Source organism: Schistocerca serialis, chromosome 1 (genome assembly GCF_023864345.2).
Source record: "Schistocerca serialis cubense isolate TAMUIC-IGC-003099 chromosome 1, iqSchSeri2.2, whole genome shotgun sequence".
In the NCBI taxonomy this organism is placed as follows: Eukaryota; Metazoa; Arthropoda; class Insecta; order Orthoptera; family Acrididae; genus Schistocerca; species Schistocerca serialis.
In genome coordinates this window covers 522,106,085-522,125,022 of record NC_064638.1, presented here as the reverse complement: position 1 = coordinate 522,125,022, position 18,938 = coordinate 522,106,085, and the positions used below count along the sequence as shown (strand labels likewise).

General features: G+C 39.0%; 1 protein-coding gene across 1 annotated transcript in view; it reads right to left on the bottom strand.

Annotated features, from left to right (window-relative positions):
* The window catches only part of LOC126474463 (erythroid differentiation-related factor 1), a 233,225-nt gene extending 215,994 nt beyond the window's left edge, over positions 1–17,231 (bottom strand). Inside the window, exon 1 of the mRNA XM_050101939.1 lies at positions 17,052–17,231. Coding sequence (XP_049957896.1) covers positions 17,052–17,159 — 108 coding nt within the window. The 5' untranslated portion in view covers positions 17,160–17,231. The remainder of the gene's footprint in view (positions 1–17,051) is intronic.
* Positions 17,232–18,938: the final 1,707 nt, after the last annotated feature.

Here is an 18,938-nt window from a genome sequence, read left to right as displayed (position 1 = left end):
ACTTGTTTCCTAAGAGAAAAGCTTGGGTTTCCGATGTGAGCGTGTGGAAAATTGGAATGATACCTGGGGAGGAAGACCACTAATAAGGTAGCTATGTAAAAAGATTAGCTAACCTTTAAGTATAATTTTTGCCTCTTGGTGCAACTTACAATTGGCTACCATTGATATCCTGTACATGGGGAGACAACAAAAGATTGTTATAAAATATGACACCCTGTAATCTAAAAAATCTATACACTCATTACTTCATCTTTCATTTGCAATCTCAGTGCATGTGCACATCTCAGTGGAGACTCTGAAATCAATATGATCCAATCACTTGTCCAACCTCTCACTCAATTGCAGCTGATGGGGTACTGTAGTATGGTTGGAAAAGGAGCCAACAGGAATGAACATTTCAATCAACACACAACTTAGGCTGTTTTACTGTTTATTGGAATGATAAGATGCTTGCAGTTAGATACTGCCTCGAGGTGACACCATTCTCTTACTTAAACTGTTTTGGCAGGATATCACTGATTGTGGCACTGGAATAAGTAGGACACTGAAAGAATCTTCAGATGCGCCATTTCCATCACCCCCTTTAGGTAGGAAGACTCCAGGTACTATCATCAAATATATGCTTGACTGCTTGGGGGAGCCTATTGTATAGCCACCTTAACACCACATTATCAATGACAGAATTCTATCTGCTGAATCCACAAGAAAACTGACTAAGAAACTGCCAAGATCTAGAAGTCCAGATAAAGTTGACATTCACATCCGGGTCTTTCCTATATGGTTAAGGGCAATGTTATGACAACCACTCAGGTCAGTATTGTCCTTCCAAGGTTTGAAAAACTACTATTTTTCTCACATTGCATGAAAAATGAAACACATTGCTATAAATTCTGTCATGAGTATGTGTTGCCTAATGAGCTACAAAACAGTAACATGCAACTTTCCCGGGGAGAAAGGTTAGTTGTAAGTTTCATCTGTGGAAGGATTAAGTTCCACCTCTGAGGTGGACCCTTACTGGGAGTAGTGCTTATGTCTAATGAAATGTTCTGGCACAGTCTGGGTCATGTCCTTTGGGTTCATATGGAGGTTTCCACTTTGTATTACCCTTGTAAATTAGCACTTCCACCTTAATTGGAAGTGGCCCTTATAGTTTCTCAAACTACCGTAGATCTGATTTAACAGATTACAGAATGTAAGAGTTCACACCAATATGTCTTCCTGCTACTACTAATAATTTAGAAAAGTTCTGTGATTTGATGGGTAGATGCCAAACTACAAATACAGAGGTTTAGGGTAGAATCGCCAGTCAGTCCAAGGATTTTTTTCTATCACTTATCACATCTGACAATATGAAAAATGCCAAAGTGCACCATGTTTCCTAGTCCACATTAAATATTAGGACCACCCCACCCCCTCCTACCCATAAATGGCTGGGTAGGTCATTTGTAAGGTCAGAGGATGGCAAGGTTGTATTACTCCCAATAGGAATGTGCCTAGCGAAGTGCTGCAGCATTCAAAACAATCTTCGTGTTGAGGACAGCTTTACATTTCATTGAAGACAAAGCATGTGGCACACTTACAATGCAAGTGCACAAATTAACCAAGTTTTCAAACTTGTAGTGTACTCCATGAAGTGTGAATCTTGCCAAAGTGGGGTGGACTGCATGCCTCAATGATACAGGCAGCCATATGATATGTGTAACCATATTGGAGGGGTATCTGTGGAGGCATTAGACTTACCATGGCTCCTGAAAGGAGGGAAGCAGTCTTTTCAGCAGTCACAAAACAGACTCGGCGATTGGCTGATCTGGTCTTATAACATTAGCTAACATGGCCTTGCTTGTGCTACTACTACAAATGCCTGGAAGCAAGGGGAAGCCACAGCTGTTTTTTCCTGAGACCAAGCAGCTTTAATGTATGGCTTATGATGATGACATCATCCTTGGGTAAATATTCGGGAGGTAAATAGTCCCTCATTCATATGTCGGGCAGGGACTACTCAGGAGGATGTCATCATGAAGAAAAATAGAATTGACATTCCACAACTCAGAGTGCTGAATGTCCGATTAATTATCTGGGTATGTATGTGAGAGAATTTAAAAAGGAAAATGGATAGGCTGAACTAAAATATAATGGATTAGTGAAGCGTAATAGCATGAAGAACAGGACTGTCCGTCAGGTTAAGTACACAGTCACCAACACAGTATCAAATAAGGGTAACGCAACTGTAATCCTAATAATGAATAACAAAATATAGGAACTCGGGTAAGCTGCTATGAATGGCATAGCAAACAAATTATAGTAGCCTAGACAGACAGAAAGCCAATAATCACCACAGCAGTGTAAGTTTACATGGCAACTAGCTCCACAGATGAAGAAGAGATAATGATAAGATATAGGAAATTATTCACATAGTTAAGGGAGACAAAAACTTAATTGTGATGGCAGACTGGAATTCAATAGTAGGAAAAGGAAGAGAAGAAAAAACAGTAGAACATGGATGGAGGGGAGGAAAGTAAAAGGAAGCCGCCTGATAGAAATTTCTACAGATCAAAATTAAATCATTGTTGACACTTGGTTTAAGAATCATAAAAGAAAGTTATATATTTGTAAGAGACCTGAGCACAGTGGAAGGTTTCACACTGATTGTGTAATGGTGAGACAGAGATTGCAAAACCACATTTTAGACTGTAAAACATTTCCCAGAGCAGATGTGAAGTCTGGCCATAACTTATTGGTCATGATCTGCAGATCGAAACTGAAGATATTGCAAAAAAGGTAGGAATTTACGGATAAATTGAAAGAACCAAAGATTGCTGAAAGTTTCACAGAAAGCATTAGGCAATGTTGGAATGAGAGAAGGGAAGGGAAATACAATAGAAGATGAATGAGTAGCTCTGAGAGATGAAATAGTGAAGACAGCTGAGGATCACATAGGTAACAGGACAAGGCCATGTAGAAATCTTTGGACAACACAGGAAGTAGTGAATTTAACTGACAAAAGCAGAAAATATTTTTAAATTAAGAGGAAACAGGTGAAAGGAAATGATACCTAACAATGAGATCAACAGAAATGGAGAAATGGCTAAGCTGGAATGGCTCATAGGACAACTGCAAGGTGTAGAAACATGGATGGCTAGGAGAAAAATGACTCCACCTACAGGAAAATTATGTACCCTTAATTGAAATAATTTTCATAATAGCTTCTTAAATCATGCGAAATATAGGAAATATTAAACTCGTAATAATGATCAAGATTCTCATCTGTTCCAATCAACATGATTTTATTCCTTCTCCAAATCTTAAAACACCACGTTGGTTCCCAACACTTAGCCAGCCATTGTTAGCACTCCCTATTCGTGCCCACTATGGGTAATTTGAAATTAACAGCGTATATAGACATTTTATAATTATTATTGATGGAACTTAATTAATACGAACTCTTTACATTTTATGACAAGTTCAACAACTTTGTTGCAAATGTTCTAAGGTCCTATTAAACATAAACCAAATAAAATACAAGTGGTGAGCTCTCAACTAACAGTGTTTTGACTGTGGAACAAAAGGGCTCCAACCAGCAAACTTTAATTTATTTTTTCATAAAGTAGCATCTTCAATATGCCCAACAGACAAAATGAGCTTCATAGGGTGTAACGTCTCACTCTTTTCCCACTGTTACAACTTCATTAGTGTGAATGAACGTCCAACGAGCCTTGTAGCTTCTTTTGAATATGATGCTGTTTTCTGACCACGATCACTCTGTATTTGTCTGATAGTTTGGGGCGATGAAAGGTTTTGAGTTTCTGTACTAGGCATTGAGCCACAGAAGGGGCAGCCTGATACATATATCTCCTGTACTAATTAAGTTTCCTGCATCTCTTTGTGTCCATGGATACATCTACTACTGCTGTTAAACTTCTCAGTCTGACTCAAAAGAACTGAGAAGTTTGTGGGCTACATGGTTTGGAATGTTTTCTTCCCTTGAAACTACAGTCCAAGTGAAACCACCACTTACTTCCCAAATCCTCGGCCATTAATTTTACCTGGTCATACAGTACAAGCATAGTGCTGACCACTTGTTGTGAAAATCCTCAGGCATGTGCAATGTAGCAAGCCTGACATTGTGTTGCTTGGGTATATTTCTCGCAAGGGGTAAGACAAATATAAAAAAGCATAATACTTCCAAAATTTCTGGCATTAGTAGCAATACAGCATATCTGATACATCTAGCTAAATCTTTAGACTGATCAATCCCGTGCCTATGTATTCAGCCTGTACTCATGGTAGTGGTGGTGGTGGTGGTGGTGGTGGTGGTGGTGGTGGTAGGTTGTCCAACATTATGGTCATCAGAATCCTTGCTGAAAACGCATTTAGTAAAGTGAATAAAGAACTTTTTCTCAAAATCAGTATTACTGTGACTTTATCACATCTGCATATAGTAACACTTTTTCTTTAAGAATGTTTGGTAATGTCAGTTTCTACAAGAATAAAGAGAGTGATTCCATGCCAGAACTGCAAAGCTGACACCAACAGCCTAAACAAAAACACCAACAAAATCCAATCAATGCTCACACCGCCTGACTTATGTTGTTACAGTGTGAAGTTTGCAGTGGTAGTAGTGAGGGAGGTGGACAAAAAATACTAAGCACAATTCGAAAAATAGCAATATGAAACACTTTCATGTATCAGCAGGTTTTTAAGTGCACTATGCAGTTACTTCCATTCAAGGTCAAACTTGCTGAGGGAACTGACCACTTCAACCTCACCAATGCCAACAGTGTTTGTCCTACTGCTATCAAATACTTGGGTCATTATAGAAATTTCCTTTATAAAATCATAAAATGGGTATATATGGATAATCATAGGAAAATGAGACTGACTGGATAACTTACTCCACATTAAAATCATCCAATGTTTTGAGGTGAGTCCAGAAGATACACTAAAACATACAACACTTAAAATATCCATCCTATTATCACCAGAATGTTGTTAAACATCTAATTAGTATACCTAAAAGCAGATAAGAAAATTGTAATAAAATACTGCTTACTGAGTGGCTGAACACAAATATTAAAACTTTTTTACCAACTTGTGAGTGGCTGGGTGATTAGAAATTAAAAATAGTGATTAGCCTAGCCGAACCTAAAAAAACTACTATCTCCTTCCTGACAACTTAAGGAAGGTGCATGCTCCACTTTTCCTGTTATTTAAAACAGAGAACTAGGTTCAAACATGGCTGAACCTATGCGATCATTCCATTTCATATCCCTACAAAGTGTCACACCCAGATATTTGTATGATTTGCCAATTCCAACAGTGACTCACGGATATTATAGACATAGGATGTTGCCTTTTTTTTTCCATTTTGTTCATTTTGTGAAGTGCACAATTTTACATTTCTAAACATTTACAGTAATCATTTCCAAACATTTAAAATAATCTCTGCACCACTTTCAAACCTTATCAAGATCTATTTGAATATTTATGCACCTTCTTTAACATAGTACTTCATTACAGATAAGTACATCATTTGCAAAAAACCTGATTTTACTATTAATATTGTCTGCAAGGTCATTAACATACATCATGAACAGCAAGGGTCCCAACACACACTATTGGGGCGCATCTGAAGTTACTTCTACATCTGACAGTGACTACCATCCAAGATAACATGTTGCGTCCACCCAACCAAAAAGTCCTCAATCCCGCCACAAATTTCACTTGATACCCCATATGATCATATTTTTTACAATAAGTGTAGATGTGGTACTAAGTCAAATGCTTTTCCAAAATCAAGAAATACAGATCTACCTAACTGCCTTGACGCAAAGCTTTCAGAGTGGCATGTGGGAAAAGTGTGAGTTGGGTTTCACATGATCAACATTTTTGAAATCTATGCTGTTTGGCATGAGGAGTTCATTCTCTTCAAGATACTTCATTATGTTTGAGCTCAGAATGTGATGTAAGATTCTACAACAAATCAATGTCAAGGATATTGGACGGTAGTTTTGTGGGTCACTTCTACTATCCTTCTTGCAGACAGGTGTGACCTGTGCTTTTTCCCAAGAACTGGGTACAGTTTTTTGTTCAAGGGATCTACGATAGATTATAGTTAGAAGAGGGGTTAACGCAGCTGCGAATTCTTTATAGAATCTGACAAGTATTCCATCGGGCCTTCGGACTACACTACGTGATCAAAAGCATCCACACACCCAGCTGAAAATGACTTACAAGCTCGTGGCACTCCATCGGTAATGCTGGTATTCAATATGGTGTTGGCCCACCCTAAGCCTTGATGACAGTTTCCACTCTCGCAGGTATACATTCAATCAGGTGCTGTAAGGTTTCTTGGGGAATGGTAGCCCATTCTTCATGGAGTGCTGCACTGAGGAGAGGTATCGATGTCAGTTGTTGCAGCCTGGCACAAAGTTGACGTTCCAAAACATCCCAAAGGTGTTCTACAGGATTCACATCAGGACTCTGTGCAGGTCAGAGTATTACAGGGGTGTTACTGTCGTGTAACTACTCCACCACAGGCTGTGCATTATGAACAGGTGCTCAATTGTGCTGAAAGATTCAATATTCATCCCTGAACTGCTCTTCAACAGTGGGAAACAAGAAGGTGCTTAAAACATCAATGTAGGCCTGCGCTGTGATAGAGCCACACTAAACAATGAGGGGTGCAAACCCCTCCATGAAAAACACAACCACACTGTAACACCACCGCCTCCGAATTTTACTGTTGGCACTACACACATTGGCAGATGACGTTCATTGGGCATTTGCCATATACACATCCTGCCATCGGATTGCCACATTGTGTATGTCATTTGTCACTCCTTATAATGTTTTTCCACTGCTCAGTCATCCAATGTTTAGACTCCTTACACCAAGTGAGCCATTGCTTGGCATTTGTCGGTGTTGTGTGTGGCTTATGAGCAGCCACTCGACCATGAATTACAAGTTTTCTCACCTCCCACCTAACTGTCATAGTATTTGCAGTGGATCGTGAGGCAGTTTGGAATTCCTGTGTGATGATCTATTACACATAGGATATGCTTGCCTATTACACATCACGACCCTCTTAAACTGACAGCAGTTTGTCAGTCAACAGATGAGGCCGGCCTGTACACTTTGTGCTGTGTGTGTCTCTTCATGTTTCCACTTCACTATCACATAGGAAACAGTAGACCTAGGGATGTTTAGGAGTGCGGAAATCTCGCATACAGACATATGACACACATGACATGCAATCACCTGACCACAATCGAAGTCTGTGAGTTCCGCGGAGTGCCCCAGTCTGCTCTCTCATGATGTCTAATGACTACTGAGGTCACTGATATGGAGTACCTGGCAGTAGGTGACAGCACAATGCACCTAATGTGAAAACATATGTTTTCTGGGGTGTCCGGATACTTTTGATCACATAGTGTATGTTCAGTTTTAACAATTTCAGCTGTTGATACTTATTTCATTCATTTTTTCAGTGGTATGAAGATTAAATTGGGGCAACCCTCCTGGATTTTCCATTGTAAAGGAGCATTTGAAAATGGAAATAAACACTTCAGCTTTTGCTTACCCTCAAATTCAGTTCTTATATCATTCACCAGGAACTGGACACTAGCTTTCGTGCCACGAACAGCCTTTACAAATGACCAGAATTGTTTGGGTTCTGTGAAAGATCACTTGATAATATTCTTCTACAGTAGTCATTTAAGGCATCATGCATTGCTCTCTTGACAGCCAAACGTGTTTCATTCAGCATCTCTCTATCTATAGCCCTATGCTTTGTTTTACACATATTTTGCAGTAATATGTGTTCTTTAGAAGTTTCTTTACAGTGATTTTATACCATGGAGGGTCCCTCCCATTATGAACTGTTCTACTCGGTATCTTTCTATTCAACGCATGGTCAACTACTCTTTTAACTTGAGCCATAGCTCGTCTACAGGCTCCTTCCATACTCACTTCAGTGGTACATATACTTAAAAAAAATTGCTCCTCCCTTGTGCTGAAAGTTTCAAATTTCTCATTGGGATATGACACTACTGATTTTTTATCTAATTTACTGAACATATATGTATATTACTGCTTGTTTTAGTCATTTTTAGCTGTCCTTTGTACACAGGTAATCACTGGTGCCACAACTGTGTCATGGTCAGAGGTCAGATCTATTTGTTGTCATTAGATCCAATATAGTTCCATCATGAGTGGAGTTCCTAACTATGTAGTTTTCAGAAAAGGCATTTAGTATAGTTTCACAGAATGTCTCATCACATCCAACACTAACAAAACTATCATTTTCCCAATTAACTGTTGGATGGTTAAAGTCTCCACCAATGATTACAGTACAATTGGGGAAATTGCATACTAGTGAACTGAGGTTTTCTCTAAAGTTTTCAGTTACATCAGGAGATGAATCTGATGGGTGATAGAACGATCCAATTATTGCGCACACCTGATACTGAGGCTTGTCCAGATAATCTCATATGCAGCTTCAGTATTTACCTCAGTGGATTTGAGTTTATTGTCTGCTGCGACAAACACACCACCTCCACTTTCCATTTGCCTATCCTTCCGATAAACACTTATATTTTCTCCAATAATCTCACTGCTATCATTTTCAGGTTTCAATCAACTTTCAGTACCTAGTATTATGTGAGCTTCACTGCTGTTCTTGAGCACTTCAAAACTCTGACACTTTGTTGTGAATGCTTTGGCAGTTTATCATTAGGATTTGTCACAATGCAGGCAAAAGAGTGTGTTGAGCCACAGGATGGTGGTGAAACGTAAGAGGATGACAGTTGCAAAAGTCACTGCAGAACTGAATGTCGCTCTTGAAACCCTGTCAGCAGGTCCTTAAGCTGGAACCACGGGACAAACTGCAATTCCAAAACTGCTCATCATGATGCAAATGCATGTAACCAGAAAATGTGGTGGAAAAGCCATTAAAACCTGGACTATTGAGTAATGGAAGAAAGTAATTTGGTCAATTGGATCTTCTTTCATATTGTTTCCAACTTCTGGCCGAATTTGTGTCCAGCACACACTGTCCCAAGCATATGATGCAGACCACTTGATGATTTGGGCAGCCATATTATAGCATTCCATGGGCCCCACGATTACACTGCAAGGTCACATTACTGTCAAGGATTATGTAAGCATATTGGCAGATCAGGTCCATCATGCAGTACATAATTTGTTCCACAATGGTTATGCTGTGTTAAAAGACAAGAAGCCACCTCTTCATACAGTTCATATAGTCCAGCACTGGTTTTGTGGGCACATGGAGAAAGCTGTTGCATCTGTCCTGGTCACCACAGTCACTAGATCTCAATATTATTGAGCATTGGTGGTCTACATTGGTGGGAAAAGTGTGTGATTGCCATCCACCTCTACCATCATTTACAGAAGTTCCCACTGTTTAGCAGGAAGAATGGTGTAAGAACTCCTTGAAAACCACACATGATCTGAATTTATCTATTCCGAGGTGACTAGAAGCTGTTTTGAATGCCAATAATTTTCCACGCCGTTTTAGGCATGGTAATGTATTGTGTCCTGCTATGTCCATACTTTTGTCCACCCCTCTGTAATTATTGCACAGCTCCATGTACTGCGTAAAATCACATTTTATTAGAGATTCTGTGGGTTCATCTTTAACAGTGGAGCACAGATGACACAACATGGCATACTGTAATTGCTCTGTTCCTGGAGATGTTTCTCATATTACAGACTTCACAGATTGCAGTTGCAACATGTATAATGGTTGGTTGTGCATTTTCTCTATGATACCTAAATAAAAAAAAATAACAGAAAAAAATCATATAACTTTCTGCCTCCACAGTTCTCTAAATGGTCTGCAATGCTAGATTGTGTGTTTCTACAGCAGTGACATTAAGGAAGTGTTCTGTCATTGTCCGAGCCATATTTTTAGACATACCATTTATCAATATGATCATAAGAGGAAGTGTACTTTCCTTCCCTGAAACACTTTCAGCATCAACTCCCAAACTTACGTGCTCTGAGGTTTCCAAGAGCTTCTATGTCTATAGGGCAGGCCTAGCCAAACACAGCTCTATGATCACTTCAGCCAATCTCCTGTCTACAACTCCAAGCACAGCAGTGAGTGGAGCTGAAGGCAGAAAAGGGAAAGGGAAAGGAAAAGGGAGGCTGAAGCTGGACGTCGCTATAGGAAGATCGTCATCTTGTGTTAAATTATAATTATGCTCTATACTATAATGCCCATCCACTTCTCAAAAAAAAGTGGAAAAGCCACATCATTCAATACAGAATTGAGATTACTTTACTCTCCATTTAGTTTAAAGGCCATGTAAAATTCTTAAAATGCCATTGCACTATTGTGAGTTGGGAAAACACCATTACAACACCAGCCACTAAGATGATATAATGCAATTGTCATCTGATGATCTGTTTGTCCAAACCAGCAATTTAAAAGACTTTTTATAAAATGCTGCCCAAGAGTAATATCCTCAGCTGCACAGACAAGCCATTCAATTTATCTCAGGGTTCCATTCAATATACATTACGAGTGAACTTTTTTCTATTATAAATTTGACAAAGTCCTTTGACTGTATCACGAACCAAAGATCCATATACATTCTATATTATAAATCAAAATGTGTATAAATTTATAATCAACACATCTTAATGTTAAATGACAGTATGTAAAGATTTTTGTAGTTCTGCCTGCTGTATTAGTGTTATATAATGCACTTAGATAATTAAGTAATAAGTTTGGAACCAAAAAGAGAGAGAGTTGGAAACAAATACTACCAATAAAACCCTGCTGCAATTTTCTCTCATGTGTAGCCTTCAGTGTATATCCATCTCACTCTCACACCTGCAAGGAATAGTGCAGTGGCAGGGGATGCTAGAGCTCTCAGTACACTTGACTGCATTTGTGGAGTGCAAGTGCACTCTGGGAGAGCAAATCTAGGCCAGGCCTGCTATAGGATCATGCTGTGCCAGGTATAAAAAGCATGCTGTTATTTGCAATGGCACATTTTGCAAAAACAGTTAGCCCAGCTTTTGCCCTGAAACTCCAAAGGTCATCCCTTTTGTGCAAACTGTAGTTCCTAAGTCAGGTGTGTCAGCCTTTTTAAGTGTCTCCCATAGAAGCAATAAAGATTGAGGATGAACAACCTATCAAAGACGAGGCTCAGACTGGGGTGGGCTGAAAGTGGTCATGTGTTTTTAAAAGAAACCATCCCAGCATACGCCGTAAGTAATTTAGGGAAACAATGGAAAACCTAAATCCATATAGCCAGATGGGGATACGAGCTGCTATCATACTAAACGTGTCGAGACATAAATGTTCCAGTGCAAAGAGTTTCAATTTTTTCTGCTGGAATCCTGAATCAATTCGTATCACACTGTATACGTAGAGCCTCATTGTTGTGAGTCCAGGACACTGGAGGAAAGTGTCTTGGAACTTCCAGAATGAATCTTTCAAACGCAGTAGAATGTGCACTTATTTGAAACTTCATTATGACTTTCTGTTTCTGCAGTACGTATATGAAGCTCCATTTTGGAGCCATTTCCATCAACATAAGAGATATCCACTCAGATGCTTCTCAATTTTGTTTCTTCACTGCCTGGTTTCCTCTTTGTCTACTATTTTCTTTTATTGGGAAAGGATATGGGTTGAGATGGAGAGTCAGTGCTGCCATTTGATGGACGTTTTGTGCCAAAAGCAGTTTTACTTGATGTCTTATTTGCCTGGAGAAGTTCTCCAAAAAGTCCCTCTGCTGACTACAGGCATTACTTTGCATATACAGTTGCAGATGTAGGTGGTATGTGAGGCAGTAACACTAGTGTCTGCAGCAATTTGTATTTTTGCAAATTTCTTCCTGACAATGTAGCCACACATGAAGCAAACACTGGTGTTGTTATATCATTACATACTACCATCTTTCAATATGAGATACTCATTCCAAGACCTTCATTTCTTCTCCACAGAAACAGAATGGTCTTTGTTCCACACTGGCTGATCACCAGAGCAACTAATGCAAAATGGATGGTGTGCCCAGCTCTACATCTACATCTATACTCTGCAAACCACTGTGAGGTGCATGGCAGAGGGTACGTCCCATTGTGCCACTTGTGAGGATTTCTTCCTGTTCTATTCACATATGGAGCACGGGAAGAATGATTCTTCGAATGGCTCTGTATGTGCAGCAATTATTCTAACCTTACCCTCATGAACCCTATATGGGTGATACATAGAGGGTTGAAGTATATTCCTAGCATAATCATTTAGAGCCAATTTTTGAAACTTTGATAATAGACTTTCTCGGAATAGTTTACGTCTATCTTCAAAAGTCATCCAATTCACTTCCTTCAGTATCTCTGTGACAGTCTCCCATGGATTAAACAAACTTGTTACCATTCGTGCTGCCCTTCTCTATATACCTTCAACATCACCTGTTAGTCCTATGTGGTATGGGTCCCACACACTTGGGCAATATTCTAGAACCAGTCACATAAGTGATTTGTAAGCAATCTCCTTTGCAGACTGACTGCACTTCCCCAGTATTCTACCAATAAACCAAAGTCTACCACCTATTTTACTCATGACTCAACCTATGTGATCATTCCATTTCATATCACTATAAAGTGTTACACCCAGGTTTTTGTATGAGTTAGCAGATTCCAGCAGTGACTCACTGATATTTTAGCCTTAGGATACTAAATATTTTCATTTTATTAAGTACAAAATTTTTCATTTCTGAACCTTCAGAGCAAGGTGCTAATCTCTTTACATTGAAATCTTATCAACATCTGGCTGAATATTTGTGCAGCTTGTTTCAGATAGCACTTAATCATAGATAACTGTGTCATCTGCAAAAAGCCTGATTTTATTCATGTACGACTGATCCACATTTGGCAGGGGTTACTTTGCTCCACATACCATCAGCATTATTCTCATGACATCATACCAGTTGGCTCTGCCAACTCACAATCAAACTGTTATGTTTCAGCCTACCTTGGACCTCTGACTACAGTATAGGTCAACCTGTCACCACAGCCTACATTCCAAAACACACACACGTAAATAAAATGTGTTACACTTTAGACACTCTCATCAAATGTCACAACACTGTTACTCCAATATATCCAGTGGGATATGCTGATTAAATTTTCATCATCATGTGAGTATGTTTTCAGCAAAGAAAAAAAGCTATTCCCACAGATGATGAATGGTGTAAGCACCTAATCGCTATTGGATGTGCTACTGGAACTCTGCTGGAGAAATTCACAACACATCATGCTCAGAGCAAGTGCATGTGCAGCTTAACACCACCTTTTTCCACACTTTGAGAAAGGTCGAGCCATTTGCCTGAGCGATAACTGAGCATCGAACAGCAGATCACACAGTGGGCTGGCAGTAGTACAATGACTGCAGAATGTGTGGTGACAAGATGGACTCAACAAACACTTTCACAAGAGCAACCACATGTCCTACCACAAGGAATACACCATGAGATCATAGAATTGCTACACTGGCTCTGATGAGTAGATGGATGACTGCAGTTGAAATCTGGTAAGGGGTTACATGCAGAGTGTCACCAAGAAATGTCAGGAACAGATTACTGGAAGCTGGGTTACGATCTCAGATGGTTTTGCTTCATTACCACTGATACACTACACAGACAACAGAGACTTGTATGGTGCAGAGGTAGAGTCAACTGGGACATTGAGTTGTATCCTGTGGTATTCAGTGATGAGTCTCACTTCTTTTGGTTGTGTTCAGAGTAATATCCATGTGCCTTTATATGAAATGGTGAAATGTCACTGGAAGGAGCGATTCTCGAGACTCATGTCCCTCCAACTCCTGGAATCATGATGAGAGGAACTACTGGATACGACAAGATTGATCTGGAAATTTCTGAAAGGAGGTTGAATGCTCGTCAGTCTGTGGCAAGAATGGCAAATCATGTTACCATATTCTGACCTGTGTGCCAAGTGACATTTTTCAGAAGGATATGCAAGACCCCACAATGCAGTTAACCAGCAAATGCTTAGAGAACTGCATGGAGCCTTGATTGGATTGGCTGCTTCCCTGTTTTGTCATCTACAGAGTATGTCTAGAATGTGATGAGAAGACATATATTTTCATGCCAGTCTCCAGCAGAACTGACACAAAATATGTATCAGACATGACAAACTCTTCAAGATGACACTCTGAGACTGTTTGCTTCAATGCCACAACAAATACATCAGCATCTTATTGCCAGTGGCGGTCATATCTCACACTGATGTTAACGACTGATGGACATCCATTCAAAATAGAATGAAAGTTTGAACACTTAATGAACATCTCCATGACAAATATCAGACTGACACTTCATGATGGAACGTTTTCATTTATGTCAGTGTTTAGTACATACAAGATTTCTACCTCCAGTAATGACTCAGTTGGCTAAGCCCAAATGAGTACATAATAAGGCACATGTCATGACACAATTTAAAGTGACCGTGTGTACATAGCTACTACGGAGAAGTTGCTGTCTTAAGTGGTTCTCTGTTTACACCAGTGATCTACTACATTCTAATGAGAGTCTATTTTCTTTTTACTTCCTCACTTTTAGATTCCTAAACTGTTTCAATGAGCAGCAAGGAAAATACATCTAAAACCAGATAAAACCCCATGTAACTCAGCCAATGAGGTAGTATATGCCCTATACTTTCCCAGCTAAAAATTGTTTCGCCTTGACACAAAATGCACCCAGCTGGCACACAGCTCACACTGACACAAAAAAAGAAAGCACAACACCTGTATCTTCTTAATGATTCAAGTGGTTAAGTCAACGTCCCTGCTCTCTGCACCACAACTATCCACTGTCATGCCTAACAGCAATCACTCAGACGTGCCAAAAGTTTACAGTTGTACAGGATAATGCTCTTAACCTGGAGTACCCAAGCGCACAAGTCCACAGTATCCAACTACTCTTGTCAAGTTACTGTAGAGTCTGGTAGTGTTGGTTATTTTAATGTTAAAATTAAGACTATGTTTCATTACGGGTTTCCACTGACTCGCCTATTACCTATGGTATATTATTTAGTTATATGAAAATCATCATTTATTAAATCTTTGAACACACTGACTGGATTTCAGGTGGGGAATAATTCAGTATTCATTGTGAAATCTCTGAGGACCTCGATTTTAGAAGTTAAGTAATCTGTTAGGAAGTTACAATTATAATCAGTATTTTTGTTCTGATTCATTTTTCCAGTTTTCCATCCATTTGCAAAGTAATAAATAATTTATCAAAGTCCCCTCTTCCTTTATAACAGTGATCAAAATATTCTGGCAGTAGCACCCAAGGCTACTTGGAATTTTGGAAACAGAAGAAAAAGGCTCCATTTTAGTTCATGAGCAGCTAGGAAAATAACAGTTAACTCTGATGTAGATTCTAACATCTAAGGAAGCCTTAAATGATAACAGGCATCAGGTTGTCGAAATATTACAAAAATGTTTTTTTAAACATTTACTGAATTAAAACACTTCCTAATGTTTTGCAAAATTGTATTTATTTTATCACAAACTGGCTTTCAGCTTCTCAGGCAATCTTCAGGTGACAACTGAATGTGTTTGCAACATTCAGTTATCACCTGAAGATGGCATGAGAATCCGAATACCAGTTTGTGAGAAAATAAATACGATTTTGCAGAACATTAAAAAGTGTTTTCATCTTAAATATTAAAATGTTTTTTCTTTCTTTTTTCCTCAAAAGACATTCATATTTAGATTTCTTTTTGGAGCAGTTTAAATCAACATCATGTTCTATGCAGCTAACCCTAAAGCTTGCTCTCTCATGCACATTTTCTTTTACTGATAGCAACAATCTCCAAATGCTGTACCTTATGATGGCCACCAAAGCATGCATGGAGTCTACAGTGTCAAGAATAATGACACGAAATGACAGCAGTTCAAAAATTTAACACTACTGCTTTGTGATTAGTACATGGCTGGACCTAGCACAGATCTTTCTCTCAAAAATCTCGCTCTCTAACCCATGTCTGATAAAGGTAGGTATATTATTAACTGAACACAATGGAGCACTCTTAATTCTTTATTTTATTTCACACTTTTACACCACACTCAGATGGCAATTTAGTTTATTAAAGAAATCGTATACATGATAAATAATTTATAGGCCTACTTACTTCCATTGAACAACTGCTCCGTGGAAAATGGGTTGTTAAGGAGAAACACACAAAATACAAATTTAAAAGCACACGTTTTCCCCCTGTGTCATTTCTGTGAGTGGAACATCAAAATATTTTAGGAGAATGTATTCTCTCCTTTTTTGTGTTAATGTTTGAATCCATGGATGGTATAACTATTGTAGTTTATTTGCACTTCTAGTACCACGCCTACAATAAGCGTATTAGTGAGTACTGGATATTTCTATTGCCCTCGAAATTAAATGGTTATTCGGTGCAAATTTCATCAGAATGTATGGCGAGGAAGTAGTTAATATTCTCAATTTAATAAAATCCCGCTCGGTAATTGTTATTCCTTTTCCATAGCATAAGGAATACCATACCTTCGGTCCGATTGAGCAATCACCGATAATATTATCTCATAGGACATGGATGAATTAAAGTATGTAAAATACATTACCTAAAGTTTTCTCCGTCCCAAAATCTACCCTGTCCATATTTCTGAAAAAAAAAAAAAAAACTGGCTGGAGAATCAAAACTAAATGTAAATTTTACGCTAGGAACGGTAGTTGCCATCTGAATTTCAATCATTTCAACGAAATTACGGTGATGCTGGAAGGTTATTTTATTTTAACCTTGGCGGTCAAAATGAATATAATTTACTCCCATCTCAGCAAGATCTTCGTTTCATAATTTAGTCAACAATTCTCCAGTGAAGACAAGCAGTTTAATAATAAAAGCATCAAAACGTAGGTCCAAATAAAGATAATAGGCGAATGTCACATTCCTACAGCGCTAGCCGCGTGAGAAAAAAAGTGCAATAACAATGTAGTCTCGATACATGAAGGGATTAACCTCACCATTGAAAACTGTGTAACTTTTCCTTTGACATCCATTGTCATCGCTCTGATCTGGCAATATTTGACATCCAAAACATCAAATCGCTTGTTATACTTTGTATACAGCATTAAATGCTTCCGTTTCACTGTCAAGAACTACTCACAACTTATTTGTAAACATACTACCGCCTCTACGACATACAATACATCCAACCAAAGTTGTTAATAACTGCGACCTGCACCATTAAAAGAAGCGTCTCGTCATAGACCGGCTGTGCACTGCTAATTGTCTACGATTTTGATGTCTTCACGAAACAATGATACGAGAATAGCAACTACATTTAACGTTTTGTTACCAGAAATTGATTCCCAATTCATAATAAACCGTTGACATTAATTGACTAATGACTATCAATTCATATTAAACCGTCGTATTCAGTCTGCCTATCACCTGACTTTATTCTTAATAGAAGAAAAAAAACGGCTCTTGGAATACTGGTTTTTGTAGAGAAATATATATATATATATATATATATATATATATATATATATATATATATATATATATATATATATACGCGAATCATGCCGACTGTTTTGTTACATTAGTACGTTTGAGGAAGCAGAACAGCATGGTAGGCATAGTTAGTGCTAAAGAGAGACTAGTTGTCAGTTTAAAGTTCTTGGCTACAGGAACAGACCAGGCGGATCTAAAATAGAGAACATCAAATTCGCTGCAGTCAATTTTAGAAATAATTCCTCAAACTTGCGAATCTATTTGTAATCCCCTCAAGAGCTACATAAAAATAACTTGATTAGTTACTTGGTTCCATATTTCAACAAAGAGAAACACAGGCACTGCAGTATCATATATATCCACCGACACCAAGAAAACGATTCTCAATTAAAATTTTTTCCTCTTTACGGGAATATACATCATGCATGCACGAGTTCGGGTTTTAGAAACATGGTAGACGACATATGAAAGTTTGGGTCTGGTTGCAAGGCATACTCAAGATAGCCTAATCGTATGCCAGCATGGTAGCTCAGCGTGTTCGGTCAGAGGGTTAACTACTCTCTGTAACAAAAAAACTGAGTGAATAAATCAACGAAGAACGACCAATATACAACAAAATGGGGTCAACAAACAAAAGGGAAATACGGGTTCGCGTCCCAGTCTTGTCACAAATTTTCATTGTTGTCATTCCATTATGCAGCTGATGGTTGTCCATATTCGCAACTGCGAATACATTTCATGCAGCGAGCTCGGAGAAGCCCACCAGCCGCTTGCAGGACGACATTGAGGCATCTGTTTGCATAGATAAAGAGACAGTAAAAATGAAAGAGAGTGTGATCATAAACCTCGACTGAGGTCGTCCAGAATGAGGTGGTTGACATCAATAGAAAACAGTAAGGGGTAAGGACTAGGTGATCTGGAGAGTGAGGAGTCACACAGAGGTATGACATTGTGTTTTGTACAGAGGTGGTGATGGAATTGGTGAAGGAGAAGGTGTCCTCGACTGTGGTAGGTGCCTCTGTATGGGGCCATCGAAAAGCTAGCACGCTTGTTTCACTCTATTCACAGAAACTGTTTGATGTTTGCCATTGCAAGGTATTCTGCCATATGACTGAGGGCTTCGTGAAGGCCTGAGTGGGGTGCCTGGAGAGAGGCATGGACAGAGTCATCACACAGACTGACAAAATTACAATGTGCAATTTGTGTCTTTGAGCATGTTTGGTGTCATCAGTCTAGGTGAGCCAGTTTATCCAAGTCAGTATGGGACATGACAATGTTTACCCTGGACAGATAGTCAACCACCTCATGTCAAACATCTGTTGAAAACTGGCCAAATAGGTTCATGGATCACAGGTGTTGGGTGGGGGGGGGGGGGGGGAGCGAGGGGGGTC